The sequence below is a fragment of the Mustelus asterias genome, chromosome 1 (genome assembly GCF_964213995.1).
Source record: "Mustelus asterias chromosome 1, sMusAst1.hap1.1, whole genome shotgun sequence".
Taxonomy (NCBI): Eukaryota; Metazoa; Chordata; class Chondrichthyes; order Carcharhiniformes; family Triakidae; genus Mustelus; species Mustelus asterias.
The window spans coordinates 71,029,308-71,048,069 of NC_135801.1; the positions used below are offsets into that span (position 1 = coordinate 71,029,308).

Below are 18,762 nucleotides of genomic sequence, written 5' to 3' on the forward strand. Positions count from 1 at the left end.
CTCCTTCATCAGATGCGTGGGAGTTTTGTTCACAAACAGGGCATATACAGACACAAACTCAATTTACAAAATAATGGTTGGAATGTGAGTCTTTACAGCTAATCAAGTCTTAAAGGTACAGACAATGTGAGTGGAGGGAGCATTAAGCACAAGTTAAAGAGATGTGTACTGTCTCCAGACAGGACAGCTAGTGAGATTTTGCACATCCAGGCAAGTTGTGGGGGTTACAGATAGTGTGACATGAACCCAATATCCCGGTTGAGGCCGTCCTCATGTGTGCGGAACCTGGCTATCAGTCTGTGCTCAGCGACTCTGCGCTGTCGTGTGTCATGAAGGCCGCCTTGGAGAACGCTTACCCAGAGATCAGAGGCTGAATGCCCGTGACCGCTGAAGTGCTCCCCAACAGGAAGAGAACAGTCTTGCCTGGTGATTGTCGAGTGGTGTTCATTCATCCGTTGTCGTAGCGTCTGCATGGTTTCCCCAATGTACCATGCCTCGGGACATCCTTTCCTGCAGCGTAACAAGTAAACAACGTTGGCCGAGTTGCAAGTGTATGTACCGTGTACCTGGTGGATGGTGTTCTCACGTGAGATGATGGCATCCGTGTTGATGATCTGGCACGTCTTGCAGAGGTTGCTGTGGCAGGGTTGTGTGATGCCGTGGTCACTTCTCCTGAAGGCTGGGTAGTTTGTTGCGGACAATGGTCTGTTTGAGGTTGTGCGGCTGTTTGAAGGCAAGATGTGGGGATGGCCTTGGCGAGATGTTCGTCTTCTTCAATGACATGTTGAAGGCTCCGGAGGAGATGTCGTAGCTTCTCCGCTCTGGGGAAGTACTGGATGACAAAGGGTACTCTGTCCACCGTGTCCCGTGTTTGTCTTCTGAGGAGGTCGGTGCGGTTTTTCACTGTGGCGCGTCGGAACTGTCGATCGATGAGTCGAGCGCCATATCCTGTTCTTATGAGGGCATCTTTCAGTGTCTGGAGGTGTCTGTTGCGATCCTCCTCATATGAGCAGATCCTGTGTATACGGAGGGCTTGTCCGTAGGGGATGGCTTCTTTAACGTGTTTACGGTGGAAGCTGGAGAAGTGGAACATCGTGAGGTTATCCGTGGGCTTGCAGTACAGTGAGGTGCTGAGGTGACCGTCCTTAATGGAGATGCGTGTGTCAAAGAATGCAACCGATTCCGGAGAGCAGTCCATGGTGAGTCTGATGGTGCGATGGAACTTGTTGATATCATCATATAGTTGTTTCAGTGATTGTTCGCCATGAGTCCAAAGGAAGAAAATATCATCGATGTATCTAGTGTATAGCATCGGTTGAAGGCCCTGTGCGGTGAAGAAGTCTTGTTCGAACCTGTGCATGAAGATGTTGGCATATTGAGGTGCGAATTTGGTCCCCATGGCTGTTCCGTGTGTCTGGATGAAGAACTGGTCGTTGAAGGTGAAGACATTGTGGTCCAGGATGAAGCAGATGAGTTGTAAAATTGCATCTGGAAACTGGCAGTTGTCGGCATTGAGTACTGAGGCAGTTGCAGCAATGCCATCATCATGGGGGATGCTGGTGTAGAGTGCCGAGACATCGATTGTGACGAGGAGTGCTCCTGGTTCAACTGCTCCATGTGTGTTGAGTTTCTGTAGGAAGTCCGTAGTGTCGTGACAAAAGCTGGGGGTTCTTTGTACTATGGGTTTCAGGATGCCCTCGACATAGCCGGAGAGGTTCTTGCACAGGGTCCCATTGCCCGATACGATGGGACGGCCGGGTGTGTTTGCCTTGTGTATCTTCGGGAGGCAGTAGAGATCTCCAACACTGGGAGTACGTGGGATGAGAGCACGGAGGGTGTTCTGAAGGTCTTGATCAGAGTGTTGAGTTGACGGGTGTGTTCTTTGGTCGGATCTGTGGGTAACTGTCTGTAGTGTTCCTCGTTGTTCAGTAATCCGTTCTGTTCAGTATGACGATGGCCCCTCCTTTGTCTGCTGGTTTGATGACAATGTTGCGGTTGGTCTTCAGAGCGCGGATGGCGTTGCGTGGTGCTTGGGTGATGTTCGGGGCTGTCTTGTGAGTGCGGCTGATGAATTTGGTGTTGACGCACCTCCTGATGGCTTGGGCATACATGTCAAGTCGAGGAGCCTCATAATGGCTCCAGCCTCTACAGTCCTGCTATTGTGACTGGTGCACTTGCCAGAAGGCAAAATCTAATCCTTCGCTTATTTCTGGGTGTAAGTTACTCCAGAGTCTGTGGATTCTAAAATTTCTTTTAATTGAATTAAATTTTATATTCTGTGTTGCTTCCCAGTTGACTCTCCCTTAATGCACTGGCATTATTTGTCAGAGTTGTTCACCCAACAGCATAGTCACACAGTAATGATACAATTAATATAATGGCTGTCTGTTCTCCATTATAGGGCATTGAAGCTTGAGACCTACCATGCACCCAGTGTACTTTGTGCCACCCAGTGTTGCTGGCAAACATGTAACCCTCGTATTAAAGTTTAATTATTTAAATTAATAGAACCCTGAATAACTCCACTCCTTGGGCAATGCTGCAGTTATTCAATGGAACTGCAGGGCAAATTTAAATACTTTTTTTCTATCATTGTATGTTCTAACCTCCCATCAGGACCATTCTGTCATGTCAAGCTTTGGGCCTCGTGTACCAGGCATTAGCCTCCTTCTCTTCTGCAAACCAAGAATGTGTGTTTAAAAATCAGGATGCCAATAGCTGCTAATGTGCTCTTGTTACCAAAAATTCCATCCATGAATTCATTGCACTTGCTGCATGTTTTGCAATATTATTAAGGAGCAATAATTTAACATGACACTGAATTGATCTTGCATCAACAGGCATCTTAGACATGCGTTTTCCACCAAAATAAAAGAAAATTCCACGGATGCCGGAAATCTGAAATAAATACAGAAAATGCTGGATAAATTCAGCAGGTCTGGCAGCATTTGTGGAGAGAGAAACGGAGTTAACGTTTTGACTCTGTATGTCTCTTCTTCAGAGCTCTTCTTAAGAAGCATTAACTCTGTTTCTCTCTCTACAGGTGCTGCCAGACCTGCTGAATTTTTCCAGCATTTTCTGTTTTTATTTTTGGTTTTCCACTACATGCACCCCACCAACCCCTGACATCAGATTGAAAATCTGGCTCTCTGTTCACTTAAGCACCAAGTTTGCTATCAGTTTGTAAATATTAGATCTTTTTCAATCAGAAACTCATAATTAAATAGAAAAAATGACAATATTGGGTAAAATACCTGAGCCCTTGCATGCAGTGAGTTTTCACCCCAGCAACAGAAAATCTCCCCTCATTATAATAACTGTAGTTGTGGCAAATTTACAGAAGGCTAATCCTGACGGTGTTGGAAATCACAGATCGGAACCACATGAGCAAAGCTTTTCTCCCTGTGGTCTGGAATCACTCCATTACCATATTGCAACTCATTATGCTTTGTTCCTTAGTTCAAATACAGCCGCAGGATGCAAGTAATGAACTGAGAGATGTGCCCAAGTATAATTCTGCAAGTAAAATCAGGAAATTAGAGTCATTTTCTTGCTGGTACTGATGATGTTCTAATTCCACCAGTAAAACAAAGCAATGCTCTAGTGACCCCACTTAACAAATTACTGTGGGATAACTCCGTATTTATTGAGATGGTCGTTGTTTAAAGTTCTGCTTTTGGGTGAACAAGGGTCTTATTGGAGATTTGGGTGTCACCGACACCTTGAAAGTTGAACTATAAACTGGTTCGGTTTACATTTTAAATGTTTTTCTCTCCTATTCACAGAGTGGGTTCACTCCTTTGCACATTGCTGCCCACTATGGAAATGTGAATGTAGCCACTCTGCTATTAAACCGAGGAGCCGCTGTGGATTTCACAGCCCGGGTAAGTTTTTTTTTCTGATTTGGATTTGAGTTATTTTTCCTGCTTTTATCTTTGCAGCAGTCATGCTGTCTTTTTACTATTCTCAAGCTATGACGAGAGTATACAATAGTCTGATCATGGTTGCCATCAACATAAGACTGCATTTATCTAAGGAGCTGGGTTTTCTGATCTTGCCTCTCTAACCTGAAAAGCAGTGTTCCAGAATAGCAAATATCTGACATTGCATAGTTTGCTGAGAACAACAGTTTGATGGCTCAATGGTATCTGAAGCTAGGACATTTCTTCTTCAGACTTGAGCACATTTTCCAACATTTGAACCCACCAATATAATTACTGAGGCATACCCATGAAATCAAGTGTTAAATGGTTTGCCTTCATGTTCCCTGCAGTGAAATTGTGATCGAAAAGAGTAGGGCAGAATTTCTTTTCAAATATTGGCACCACACAGTGCAGCACTCTCTCAGGACTGCACTGCGACTGTACGCCCACATGCTCAACTCTCTAGAGTGGGACTTGAAACCAATAACCAAAAGCAGAAAGCTCCATTGTAGTACACACCCATGCCATCAAGGGTGCATCTGGTCTACCTGCTAGTGCAGCAGATCTGGACTACCCAGCTGAGGTGGTGCAGCTAGGGCTAGTGGCTGTGGTCGTGGGGGGAGGTCAAAGTGAGGGAGGGGGTGATGGGAGTTGCAAACCAAGTGTGGTTCCCTTTTGTAGGGGAATCCCTTAAAAAAACAACTGTTTTAATTATGCTGGGATCTGATCATTTTCTACATCTAAAGCAGGGTCAGCTGGGACACCCATGATAATAAACCTGCAGTATCTGTATGCTGGGTCATAATGAACTTTTGGGTGATGGGGAGTCTGACATTCAGAGAGGCCCTACCCTCAGCTTGACTACCACCTTACCTCTCCCCCCATCCCCCACACCCTCAGTGACAAGTCAAATGGCCATGGGTTTTCAAAGCCAATATCTTTTGTAAACATCAATGTTCCTCATGGTTTGCGCAGATTGATCTATTTTGTTTAAACTTTGGCAAAAAATTTGTAGGTGAACCAGCTTAGAAAGCTAATGCAATCAAAAGGAAATCTGGCAAAACTCAGAAATATGACAGCAACAAAATCATAAATAAAATTAATGTGCTTGCGCTCCAGGCGTCCTTTATCCTGCCCATGGATGACAAATTGATAAATGTGTATCACCTGCCTGCCCTTTCTGCCCATGCGATAAGTGCAAAATCGCACGGGCAACATAAAATCTCGGTCAGTTGACTTTTTAATGGCCTTAGTTGGCCCTTTAACTGTAGGTGGGTGCAGTTCTGCCTCCCACATGCCCCCATCAACCTCAATATTGCACACATGCACAATGACACTGACTTGCACACCCAACATCATCCCACATAATTTTATGTGCATTTTGATCAGACACGCGCCAAGCAGAGTGCCGTAAAACTCTAGCCAATTACTCGATGTAAAATATTGTGGATAACAGGACGGGAAGAAAAGTTACAGCGAACTTTTATGTGTTTGTAGTATTTGCGAATCAAGCAAATGACTGCGTTCCACCATTAGAATCATGGAATCCCTGCAATGCAGAAGGAGAGCTTTCGGCCCATCGAGTCTGCACTGAGTTTCCGACAGAGCATCTTACCGAGGCCCAACCCTGTAACCCCACTAATTCCCCCCCTATCCTACACTTCTTGGGACACTAAGGGGCAATTTAGCATGGCCAATCCACCTAACCTGTACATCTTTGGACTGTGGGAGGAAACCAGAGCACCCAGAGGAAAACCATGCAGACACGGGGAGAATGTGCAAACTCCACATGGACAGTCACCCAAGGAGGAATCAAACTCGGGTCCCTGGCATTGTGAGGCAGCAGTGCTAACCATTGTGCCACCTTAATAATGAACAAAACATTAACACAATTTAACATGGAACAAAGAGCACAAGTGAACATCTATCTGAGTGAGTTTAGAAGAAATTATAACAGGGACCTAAATAGAAGCAAATCAAGGAAAAAATTACAAGTGCGGGCATATCAGTGAAAAGGAAGCTATGCTGCACACATTACATACAAAAGCGTCATGTACAGCTTACTTTCTGGATAGGTACAAAAAAAGTATTCAACCAATCTTAAATCTGCTATAAAAGTCTCAATCCAATTAGAAAAAGATTTGGAATGTAAGGATCTATTTCAAAAAATTGAATTACTGACCAGAGGAATGTTACGTCACCATTGATAGTCACCATTTGGGGGAGTTGGTGGCAGTAATATCACTGCATTAGTAATCTTGAGGCACAGGCCAGTGCTCTGGGACATGGCATCAAAACGCATCAACAGAAAATGTTGGAATTTACATTCAGTTAATAGAATTTGGAATATAAAGCTAGTCTCAGTAATAGTGACCATGCCAACTGTCATTGATTGTTGTGAAAACCCATCCGATTCACTAATGAGGGAAATCTGAAATACCTGGTCTGACCTACATGTGACTCTAGACTCAGCAATGTTGTTGACTCTTAATGACCCTCAGTTCAGGGGCAATTAGGGATGGGCAACAAATGCTGGCCTTACCAGTGATGCCCGCATCCCATGAAAGATTTAAGAGAAAAAATAAGCAAGTCACCTCGCAGTATTCTATTTCTATTGTGAGAAAAATTAAAATGAAATTTGATGGCATAGAATCTTCAAGTCCAGGAACAAACCAGATGATCCAATCGAATAGGTGATATTACTGGGAATTGCCGACAGAAAGAATGGCAAACTACAAATTTGCTTGAATAGCAATTACCTGAAATAGGTTTTTGGAAAGAAAACATTTCAAGATTTGAGTACATGAGAAAATATTGGCATAATTTTCAAATGTAAAATGTGTCAGGTTTCTAGTAACTAAACTTGAATGAAGAAGATTCAAGTCATTCCATATTCCTTAAGGGAAATACAACTTTTTGTGGCTTTCCTTGGCTATTACATCAGCTCCATAGGTATATCATGAAATGTATGGTATAAAATCACTGACAAAGAGAAATGCAGTATCAGACTTTGAAAATTACCAGATGATTCAACCTGAAACTTAATGGCCGTTGCTTATTTGGAGTCACTGAACTGACTGGTGATCATCACTGGTGAAAGTTTTAAAATAAAAAGCACTCGGCTGCTAGTCATGGGTCGCAATTATCAAACAAGAAAGGAGGATGGCAACTCCTTGGTATATTTAATGATTTGGGTCAATTCATTTGGGTGAATCAGAGAAATTATCATTATTAAGATGCTAAATGGAGCTAGAATCATAAACTAACAAAAACACAAGCAAACTGAAAGAGAGGTTCTTACAATAAGTAATTGCGAACTTCTGCAACCCTGAAAAATCAATAACAATTTCAGCAGCTGCATCATGGCTCTGTGATTAGAAACTGTATTGTCCCAGAAGTATGACAATCAATAACAATATGTCACGTGTCATATTCGTCGATTTGTGCAGAGACAAGGTTTGTAAAGCTTAAGAAAGGCACTTATTTTGTATTCTACATTTTTAATAAAAGATTCAATCCATTTGTGTATGGCTCTTTCACTACTTTTGAAATCTTTGAATGATTCTTCTTTGTGAATACAAAAAAATGATGGTCAGACTGCAGAACTATCAGCTAGAGGGGTTACGTACATATGGCAAAACACAAGATGTGGACCAGAATGTGAAAGCCAAATGCGAAATCTCCTGAGAATATTCAAGCTTAAATTGACATGTTTATTATGGGTCTGCCAGTATCTGGCCAGAAGATGAGGCTAATGGGAACAGAGTCCGAAAAGGTGAGACATCTGGGATCCTCAGTGAAAGAATAATAGAGGTTTGGGCACAAATAATCAATATTGTTGTTCAGAAACTCAAATGGATTAGAAGAGGCATTAACAGAGTAGTATATGAAGGGATTATGACTTGACAGTGTAAGGGGAAGTTTCTTGCTTCCTACCAGCATAAAAGACAAGCAGACATGAGTACAGTACAAAAAGGCAACACAAACTTTATTCCCTGGCCAAAATAAAAAAAACCACAGGCCTGGGGGAAGACAGCTGCTAGCCAACTGCTTCCCCTGGCCAGTGTGCGCTTTACAATTTATAGGGTTTTGAACTTCGCGCCAAACGTATAGTAATGGGCTCATTCAAACAGTTGCTGATAGCATGAATGGGACCCATGTGGGTTATTGTCATTCACTACAAGTTATGTGATCAGTACCACTAAAACAAATAACACAAAGCAGTGACACAATAGCGAAGTATTGAAAAACCATTATAGATGGGTGGAATTGATCTGTGGCTAATGATGAAGTGATCCTATTTCCCCTAAGCTGATCTCTTTCTGGAGGGTTCCCTTTGTGATTTGAACTTTTTGCATAATCTAATCAGTTGAGCTATTGTCTATGTTCTCCCTGCCTGGAGTCTAAAGTGATTAAGACAGTCTGAAGTGATTAGGGGGTGCAAGGAGCCTCTCCATGAGTCATTGCATTGCTGTGAGCTGCTGACAACATTTCCCATCATTCATTACCGGGCAACATAAATTTGATATAAACGTGTAAAATGTCAGTGATATTAAGCATAAAAGTCGTCTTAAGCATAAACGTCGTCCCCTTCAACCCCTCCACTTGCTCCTGGGTGCCGTCCAGTGAGCACACCATCTTGATTGAAGAGTTCGATGATTTCTTAGTGGAGATTCCAGAGTGTTTAAAAGATGTTCAGTAGTTCGTCAAAGAGTCTTTGCTTTCCTTCAGTTGACAGACCTGGCATGATCCGTGCTCCTCCGAGCTCCAATGATGGGTGTCAGCTGGGGGTGTCTCCGTGGCGGTCTTTAAATAAATGTTGCCGCTGCATGGGCAGTGTGGTCGCGGAGCTGCGGGGGAGAAGAGGTCTCGGTGCGATACGCGGCGACAGCAGTTAGCCTGGGCACAAAACCTTTACAAATTGCACTTATGCAGACTGTCAGTCTGTATGGGCTGCAGAGGAACTTGGAGTGGGAGGGTAAGAATCCAGTTGCAGTGGTCCACGTAGGTGCCAACGACATAGGCAGAACAGGAACAAAGGTTCTGCAGAGGGAGCATGAAAAGCAGAACCAACAAGGTGGTAATCTCTGGATTACTACCTGAGCCACAAGCGAATTGGCGCAGGGTCAATAAGATTAAGGAGGTAAATGCGTGGCTCAAAGATTGGTGTGGGAGGAATGGGTTTGAATTCATGGGACATTGGCACCAGTATTGGGGAAGGTGGGACCTGTTCAGATGGGATGGTCTTCGTCTGAATCGTGCTGGGACCAGAGTCCTGGCGAATCGTATAACCAGGGCTGTAAATAGGGCTTTAAAGTAAATAGTGGGGGGGAGGGTTCAGGGGTATGGGGAATTACAAAATCAAAGGTAAAGGAGAGGGCACGAGTGCAGGTTAATGATGAGGACATTCATCTAGTTAAAGGAGTCAAGGGCTCAGGCAGAGTATAAAAGGTGACAAACACAAGAAGGGAGGTGGTCAACGCAGTGCAAGGAGATGGTCTGGGGAAGGATAACCAGTTTGCGACAGGTAGGGACAGAGCGTGCAATCAAAAGAATGCACTAACAAATCGGGTCCATATAAAGGCTAGCATAAAGACACTTTACCTGAATGCATGTAGCATTCGAAACAAAGTGAATGAGTTGATGGCACAAATCAGTACAAATGGGTATGATCTAGTGGCCATTACAGAAACGTGGTTGCAGGGTGCCCAGGACTGGGAACTGAATATCCAGGGGTATCAGACATTTCGGAAGGATAGACAGGAAGGAAAAGGAGGTGGGGTAGCTCTGTTAATTAAAGATAACATTAGGGCGGTAGTGAGAGACGTTATAGGCTCTAAGGAGCAGAATGTGGAATCGTTGTGGTTGGAGATGAGGAATAGTAAGGGGAGAAAGTCACTGGTGGGTGTGGTGTATAGGCCCCCAAATAATAACTTTGAGGTGGGTCGGGCTATAAACAAGCAAATAATGGATGCGTGCAAAAATGGAGCAGCAATAATCATGGGGGATTTTAACCTGCATATTGATTGGTTGACTCAAGTCGGACGCGGTGGTCTTGAGGAAGAGTTCTTAGAATGCTGTCGGGATAGTTTCCTCGAACAGTATGTTACAGAACCTACGAGGGAGCGAGTTATCTTGGATCTGGTCCTGTGTAATGAGACAGGTAAAATTAATGATCATCTTGTGAGGGACGTCTTGGAATGAGTGATCACAATATGGTTGAATTTCTAATACAAATGGAGGGTGAGAAAGTAGGGTCCCAAACCAGTGTCCTCTGCTTGAACAGAGTACAATAGGATGAGGGCAGAATTGGCTAATGTAGACTGGGAGCGCAGACTAATTGGGAGGACAGCTGAGCAACAGTGGCGGATTTTTAAGGAGATTTTTCTCAGTACTCAGCAAAAATATATTCCTGTGATAAAGAAGGAATGTAAGAAAAGGGATAACCAGCCGTGGATAACTAAGAAAATAAAGGAGAGTATTAAATTAAAAACCGATGCGTACAGAGTGGCCAAAACTAGTGGGGAATTAGAAGATTGGGAAAGCTTTAAAAAACAACAAAGAACTACTAAGAAAGCGATAAAGAAAGGAAAGATAGATTATGAAACTAAACTAGCACAAAATATAAAAACTGATAGTAAAAGTTTTTACAAATATATAAAAAGGAAAAGAGTAGCTAAAGTAAATGTTGGACCCTTAGAAGACGAGAAGGGGGATTTAATCATGGGAAATGAGGAAATGGCCGAGGCCTTAAACAAGTTTTTTGTGTCAGTCTTCACGGTAGAGGACACAAATAGCTTACCGAAAATTGATGGTCGTGGGACTGTAGGGGGTGATGTCCTTAAAATGATTACTATTACTAAAGAGGTAGTGCTTGGTAGGCTAATGGGACTAAAGGTAGGCAAGTCCCCGGGCCCGGATGGAATGCATCCCAGGGTACTGAAAGAAATGGCAGAAGTAATAGCAGATGCGTTGGTTGTAATTTATCAAAATTCGCTGGACTCTGGGGAAGTGCCGGCTGATTGGAAAACAGCTAATGTGACGCCACTCTTTAAAAAAGGAGGTCGACAAAAGGCGGGTAACTACAGGCCGGTTAGCTTCACGTCCGTAGTTGGGAAATTGCTGGAATCCATCAGTAAAGAAGAAATAGCAGGACACCTGGGAAAAAAAATGGTTCGATCAAGCAGACGCAGCATGGATTCATGAAGGGAAAGTCGTGCTTGATGAATTTACTGGATTTTTATGAAGATGGAACGAGTGCAGTTGACAGAGGGGAACCGTGGATGTGGTATTTTTGGATTTCCAGAAGGTGTTCGATAAGGTGCCTCACAAAAGGTTGCTGCAGAAGATTAAGGTGCACAGAGTTGGGGGTAAAGTGTTAGCGTGGATTGAGGATTGGCTATCTAACAGGAAGCAGAGAGTTGGAATAAATGGGTGCTTTTCTGGTTGGCAGTTGGTGACTAGTGGCGTGCCGCAGGGATCGGTGCTGGGGCCTCAACTGTTTACCATATACATAGACGATCTGGAGGAGGGGACCGAGTGCAGGGTAACAAAGTTTGCGGATGACACAAAGATGAGTGGGAAAGCGAATTGCGTGGAGGATGCGGAAAGTCTGCAGAGATTTGGATAGGCTAAGTGAGTGGGCGAGGATCTGGCAGATGGAGTATAACGTTGACAAGTATGAGGTTATCCACTTTGGAAGGAATAATAGTAAAATGGACTATTATTTAAATGGTGAAAAATTACAACATGCTACTGTGCAGAGGGACCTGGGGGTCTTTGTGCATGAATCGCAAAAACTCAGTTTGCAGGTGCAGCAGGTGATCAAGAAGGCAAATGGAATGTTGGCCTTTATCGCGAAGGGGATGGAGTATAAAAGCAGGGAGGTCTTGCTGCAATTGTACAAGGTACTGGTGAGGCCGCAACTGGAGTACTGTGTGCAATTTTGGTCCCCTTATTTGCGGAAGGATATATTGGCCTTGGAGGGAGTACAGAGAAGGTTCACCAGGTTGATACCGGAGATGAGGGGGTTAGCTTATGAGGAGAGATTGAGTAGATTGGGCCTGTACTCGTTGGAGTTTAGAAGGCTGAGGGAAGATCTTATAGAGACATATAAGATAATGAAGGGGCTAGATAGGGTAGAAGCAGAGAGATTCTTTCCACTTAGAAAGGAAACAAGAACTAGAGGACACAGCCTCAAAATAAGGGGGAGTCAGTTTAGAACAGCTTTGAGGAGGAACTTCTTCTCCCAGAGGGTAGTGAATCTCTGGAATTCTCTGCCCATTGAAGCCGTGGAGGCTACCTCGTTAAATATGTTTAAGTCATAGGTAGATAGATTTCTGATCGATAAGGGAATTAAGGGTTATGGGGAGCGGGCGGGTAAGTGGAACTAAACCACTATCAGATCAGCCATGATCTTATTGAATGGCGGGGCAGGCTCGAGGGGCTAGATGGCCTACTCCTGCTCCTATTTCTTATGTTCTTATGTCAGCACACAGCAAGCAATGACTATGCCAATTAGAATCATGGCTCTCTGCATTAAAAGTGTCCCCCATGAGCCCCCCATCAGCCAATCCATCCAGCTGCTGTTGGGAATCTCATGTAGTTTTGTCACTTCATTGTGAATGTGTTCCACTAAATTCGTGAGGTTCTCTGAGGCGTCAGGGATGTATGTACAGCATTCTGTTCCTATTAAGGCGCAGGTACCTCCCTTACTCGCAAGGAGATAATCTAAGGCTAGGCGGTTCTGGAAGGCTACTGTCCTCAGGGCTATCAGCTCGCTGTTTACCTCCGCCACAGCCTCCGCAGTAGCATTAGCAACTTCTTCCAGAACGCGAGCTTCTTTTTGCGCTCGGGCTGTGAGTTCGCCCATCTGTAATCCTAGCCCTCCCAGGGAAGGAAAAAGGATTCCCAGGTACGGAAAGACCCCCCTCCTCTGCCTACCCCCCTTCCATCGGGGATGGTCCTTTAGAGTGGGGATGTGGTGTATGTAGGGAATAGCATAGCCTCGATTGCATGTCCCTGTCCAATCATGGGGTAACCAAGGGTATGCCCTGTGACCGCAGACAAAGTAAGTTCCATTATAAGCAGCAGGGCTGTTTAAAATTCCTGGCTGCAGAAGGATCTGCACCGTGCTGTTTGGTGCACACTGGACTCTAGGGGAACTATCAGGTGCTGCTGGCGTAATGTCGAAGGCCTGGTTACAATCGCTCTTCCCTACTCTGAGGGCCCTGTCTGTCCCTGTTTTGGATGTACAGACTTGCCCGATTGGGCGCCCTATCCCAGTGGTGTTTGTCAGGGTCAGAGAGGGTGGCTGGTGTGTGCGGTCGTAATCCAGCAGTCGCCATTTACCGAGTGTCCCTATCTTGCAACCAGCAGACTGTAATTTCTCCTGTATAGTTTAAGGTGAGACGTGAGGCTCCTGCCTGCTTCCTGTATAACCCAATCTACGGTCTCTTGGGCTGTCAAAGGGATTGGCCTGAAGGGGATTCCACCTTTGGAATGTATTGGAATGTGGGTACATATCCAGCATTTAAATGCATTCCATTTCTCAGCATATACACGCGACATATACAAGTACGTATTAACATTCAACTTGCGTCGGTAACGGTTTGAGAGACAGTCTCGCCTGCTAAGCAGTAAAGCATAAAAACAAACAACAATATGCATCTTCTTGTCCGGTGCTGTGACCTGCCTGAAAAACAGGTACAATGAGGTACAATTATTATTATTAGACTCGCGTTACTGGATCATTGCCGTTTTCACATCTTATTAGTTGTGTCCAATGCTTCCATTGCCCCTTTCCCCTGATTTCAACGCAGGCGCAGGTATCCCCACTAATGAGGACCCGGTGTGGCCCTGACCACCGGGGCGCTAGACTAGGCCTTTCAAGTAGCAATTTAACCATTACTTGGGATCCTGCTTTTGGCACCCTGGCCTGTTCAGGGTACTGCCTTTCTTTATCTTTAAGTTCCTGCTGTTCTCTCGCCTGCTGTCTCATTTCTTTTAGCTGCTAACTCAGTTCTAAGACATATCTGCTGATTTTGTCTTTTAAGGGTCCCAAATCTTCCCCTCCGGTAATTATGCCTTGGGGCAATTGCATGGCCCGCCCGGTCATCAGTTTGTAAGGGGTTAATCCCGTAGCGCGATTTGGGGATGCCCTGAGTTTCATAAGCACAGTGGGTAGGACCTCTGTCCACCTGCTGTGTTTTCCATGTAAAGCCTTTGCGAGTGCGGACTTCAGGGTCCGATTCATCCTCTCTACCATACCTGAACTCTGTGGATGGTAGGGGATGTAGAACTTCTGCTTTATTCCCATCCACTCGCACGTCTTTTTCATAACTGTTCCCGTGGAATGGGTGCCCTGATCGGAGTCGATCTGCAAAGGGACCCCCCATCTGGGAATTACTTCACTTGCTAGGATTTTTGCCACAGTGGAAGCAGTGCAATCCCGGGTGGGGAATGCTTCCTCCCAGCGGGTGAATTGGTCAATTATGACTAAACAATATCTCTTGCCCCCTGAAGCGGGAAGTGGTCCTGTGAAATCTATCTGGAGATTTTTCACAGCCCCCGGGGTCTTGGCTGGTGAGCCATTCGGATCTTTATGGGTCGCCCGGGGTTGTGCTGCGCGCATGTGAGACATCGCTGACTGTATTTAGCTATATCTCTTCCCATCCCCGGCCACCACCAATCCCTACTCAGGAGATGATTCATGGCATTTCTGCCGGTGTGATCACGGCCATGGTTTAACTGCAGCAGGGTGCGCCTGATGCAGTCTGGGGCTATTGCCTTTCTTTCCTTCCTCCAGACGCCCTGGGCATCTGGTTTCCCGCCCCTTTCTTCCCAGACCTGCTTCTCTGCCTCGGGGGTGTCCCGGTGTAACTGTTAAGCATTTCAACGAAGGTATGCCTGGTGTGGAGGATGATTTCCCCCGTCATGACCGTGGGCTCGCTAATACTAACTGTCCATGCAGACAGTCAAGTGCTGCAACGCAGCGGGACAAGCTGGCTGCCACTGGTGACTGCTGTGTAGAATAGTAAGCTACGGGTCGCAGGGTGTCCCCATGCGTTTGGGCTATTACTGCGGCATAGAATCCCTCCTCATTCTCACAAAAGATATGGAAGGGCTTCCTCGGGTCAGGTAAACCGAGACTCAGACCTGATATAAGCATAAGCTTCCTCCTGTTCAGGTCCCCATTCTATCAGTTTGCTCCCTGGGCCTCCCCCCTTTACTAGCCGCTGTATGGGCTCGGCTAAGGTTGCGAAATTGGGGATAAAGGTTCGGCTGTAGTTGAACAGTCCCAAAACCTTGCGGAGTCCCCTCAGGGAGACTGGCCTGGGCATGACCTGGATGGCAACCCTCCTCTCGTGAGACATGGTCCTGGTACTCTGGGATATCTCCTGTCATAAGTACAGGACAGTGTCTCTTCCTATCTGGGCCTTTTTGGGGTTCACCTTCAACCTGTCCCTTTCTAAGGCTTGCAGCACCTCAATCAGGGCTGCAGCATGTCCTTGCCTGTCTTCTGAGGCAATTAGGATGTCGTCCACATACTGAAGGACAGTGCAGCGGTAGGGGGTGAGATCTACTCCCCCTAATATCTTATTCATAACCTGGTGGAAGATGGCGGGGCTGTTATGGAACCCCTGAGGGAGTCTTGTCCAGGTATATTGCTTTTCGCCCACAGTGAATGCGAATTTATCCTGCGACTCCGTGTCTAATGGCACCGACCAGAAGCAGTTTGCGATGTCTAACACCTTGAAAATACTATACTTAGGGCCCAATCCATTCAGGATTGTGGAGGGGCTTGCCACTATGAGATGTACTTTTGGGGTGACTTTGTTTAGCTCTGTATAATCGATTGTTAAACGCAAGGTTTTATTGGGCTTTGCTACTGGCCATACTGGGGAGTTCGTGGTATTAGTAGCGGAGCGTATTACCCCACTCTCTTCTAGGTCCTGTACACGGTAGCACAGTGGTTAGCACTGCTGCTTCACAGCTCCAGGGACCTGGGTTCGATTCCTGGCTTGGGTCACTGTCTGTGTGGAGTTTGCACATTCTCCTCGTGTCTGCGTGGGTTTTCTCCGGGTGCTCCTGTTTCCTCCCACAGTCCAAAGATGTGCAGGTTAGGTTGATTGGCCAAGCTAAAATTGCCCCTTAGTGTCCTGAGATGCGTAGGTTAGAGGGATTAGCGGGTAGGGCCTGGGTGGGATTGCGGTCGGTGCAGACTTGATGGGCCAAATGGCCTCTTTCTGCACTGTAGGGTTTCTGTGATTTCCATGAATAGCCCGCACGGCTTGGTATGCCTCCAGCCTTATGGGGTACTGTCTGTGGGGTTTGTGGTCTGGGCCGGGGACGTGGACCGGATCCACAGGGACCTTTCCTGTGTCCTGCTTACCCCTGGCCCATACTCCTGTCAGTACTTTACAAATTATTCCAAAAGGCTGGGGCTCTGTGTCCCAGTCCCTCTGAAACGTTTTAACACTCCTGACCATTGCGATGTTTTGGTAGGGTTGGTGGAGCTTACATTTGTTCCCATTACTGTGGGGCCAATGAATCTTATGATTCCTTGCGTGTATGAGTATGCTTAATTCCATTCCTCGCACGGTTCCCTCGTTATTCTGGCATACAAAGAACTGGACCAGCACCAGTCGCCCTGCTACCTCTAAGACTACCCTCTTGCTCTTGTAAGCCTGAATACGAGTTCCCCCCACCCCTACGATGTGGGTGTAATCCTTGGTCATGGGAAGGGGTAGGTCGGTCAGGGATACAGAGGCTCCTGTGTCGACTAACATTTCGCAAGGCAGGCCCCCCAGGAGGGCAGGCACGTAGACACGGTTGTCTCCCTCCACGTCTATGGGAGCCGCCTGTGCTCATGCCTTCCCCTGGTCCCTCAGCCAGTTCAGGAAGGCTTCCTGCATGTCTCAGTGGGTTTCGGGCTTGGGCTTGGGCTTTAGCCTGCACTGCTCAGCTGAGTGACCTGTTCTGCCACAGGTCCCACAAGTTTATCCAGGTTCTGATCGACAGTGCCTAGCTATGTGCCCGGGTCTTCCGCAGCGGAAGCACTTAGCTGTTGGTTTAAAGTTAGGGGCATCTGTTTTTGGTGCTGTTCGGTTGCTCCCCGCCCCGGCCCTCGCGTCTACCCGGCTTGCCCACTGCACTGCGGTATCGTAGGTGTCCGCAGTGACGATTCCTAATTTTAAAACTTCCTGATGTGTCGGGGAAAGCCCGTCTAAAAACATTTGGATGTACGGGGCATCGTTAGGGTCGGGGTTTTCCTGCCCGGACGACTCACAATAAGCCTCATACAGGCGAGCAGCATAGTTGCTGCTGGATTCTCCCTTTTCCTGCCGACAGGATTGGATTTTTCCCCAGTTGGTGGTAGGGTTTCCCAGAGCTGTACAGACTGCGCATTTAAAAGCATTATATGCTTCCCTTTGGATCGCCCTGGGGGCATTGTTAGGGACTCCGTTCGCCCATGCCCCATCCTGGATCGTGGAGGTGGCAGGGTTCTCCAGGTCAGTGCTGTTTAGAGTCCTCCATTTATCTGAGGGGCACTTCGCTCTAACTATCTGGTGGATATCACGGGGGTGGAGATCGTGGACATCCCACATCTCCTCAAGAGTCCTCCAGAACTCTGTATTTTTACTTCGGGGTGCGCAGAGTACCTAACTCCTTTAGGATAGTCTGCTTTTCTAAGGGAGTGAATGCTTTATAGCGATCCTGGCCATTAGCTGTCCTCTGTACTGGGGCACATTTCTGGACACTGCCGGGTTCGTACTCGGGTGGTGCACTGGGAAGTGTGGGGTACACCGAAGACATGGTGGTCTCCGGGGCGCTAATTTTACGCAGAGGTGTGCCTAACCTACCCGCCCATCCAATAAGGCCTTTTTCTTTATCCCCCTTATTGGTGCACCGGGTGGTTAGCAGGGACATGAAGGCCTGCCATGACAATGGTCCACCTCTTGCGGACACTTACAAGTCCCTCTCACAATAGGTAGCCGACCAATCGGTAGCCGACAGCAGTGTACCTAACCGTGTTACAAATTTAAAGATCTCAATCAGTGAAATTTGTGTAGTAGCCAATCAGTGTAAGTGGACTTTTTGTACCCACTCCGTCTACAGCTGGTATTCAGGTTGGAGGAAGTCCCCTCGTGGTCCCGACGGCACTTGGATCCTTCCAGAATCTGGCGGTCTGAACTTGACTTCTCACCCACTTGATCCTTGTCACCGTGGGTCCAGCGAGTGGTCACTTCCTCCCGGGTTTCGGCACAAAACTGTAAGGGGGAGTTTCTTGCTTCCTACCAGCATAAAAGACAAGCAGACATGAGTACAGTACAAAAAGGGAACACAACCTTTATTCCCTGTCCAAAATAAAAAACCACAGGCCTGGGGGAAGACAGCTGCTAGCCAACTGCTTCCCCTGGCCAGTGTGCGCTTTACAATTTATAGGGTTTTGAACTTCACGCCAAACGTATCGTAATGGGCTCATTCAAGCAATCGCTGATAGGCATGAATGGGACCCATGTGGGTTATTGCCATTCACTACAAGTTATGTGATCAGTACCTGCTAAAACAAATAACACAAAGCAGTGACACAATAGCGAAGTATTGAAAAGCCATTATAGATAGGTGGAATTGATCTGTGGCTAATGATGAAGTGATCCTATTTCCCCTGGGCTGATCTCTTTCTGGAGGGTTACCTTTGTGATTTGAACTTCTTGCATAATCTAATCAGTTGAGCTATTGTCTGTGTTCTCCCTGCCTGGAGTCTAAAGTGATTAAGACAGTCTGAAGTGATTAGGGGATGCAAGGAGCCTCTCCATGAGTCATTGCATTGCTG

General features: G+C 46.2%; 1 protein-coding gene across 8 annotated transcripts in view; it reads left to right on the top strand.

The window, feature by feature from the left end:
• Window positions 1-18,762, top strand: part of ank2b (ankyrin 2b, neuronal) — an 876,340-nt gene that overhangs the window by 649,814 nt on the left and 207,764 nt on the right. For all 8 annotated transcript variants that reach the window (XM_078213593.1, XM_078213597.1, XM_078213634.1 and 5 more), the window contains exon 8: window positions 3,786-3,884. In XM_078213593.1, coding sequence (XP_078069719.1) covers window positions 3,786-3,884 — 99 coding nt within the window. The remainder of the gene's footprint in view (window positions 1-3,785; window positions 3,885-18,762) is intronic.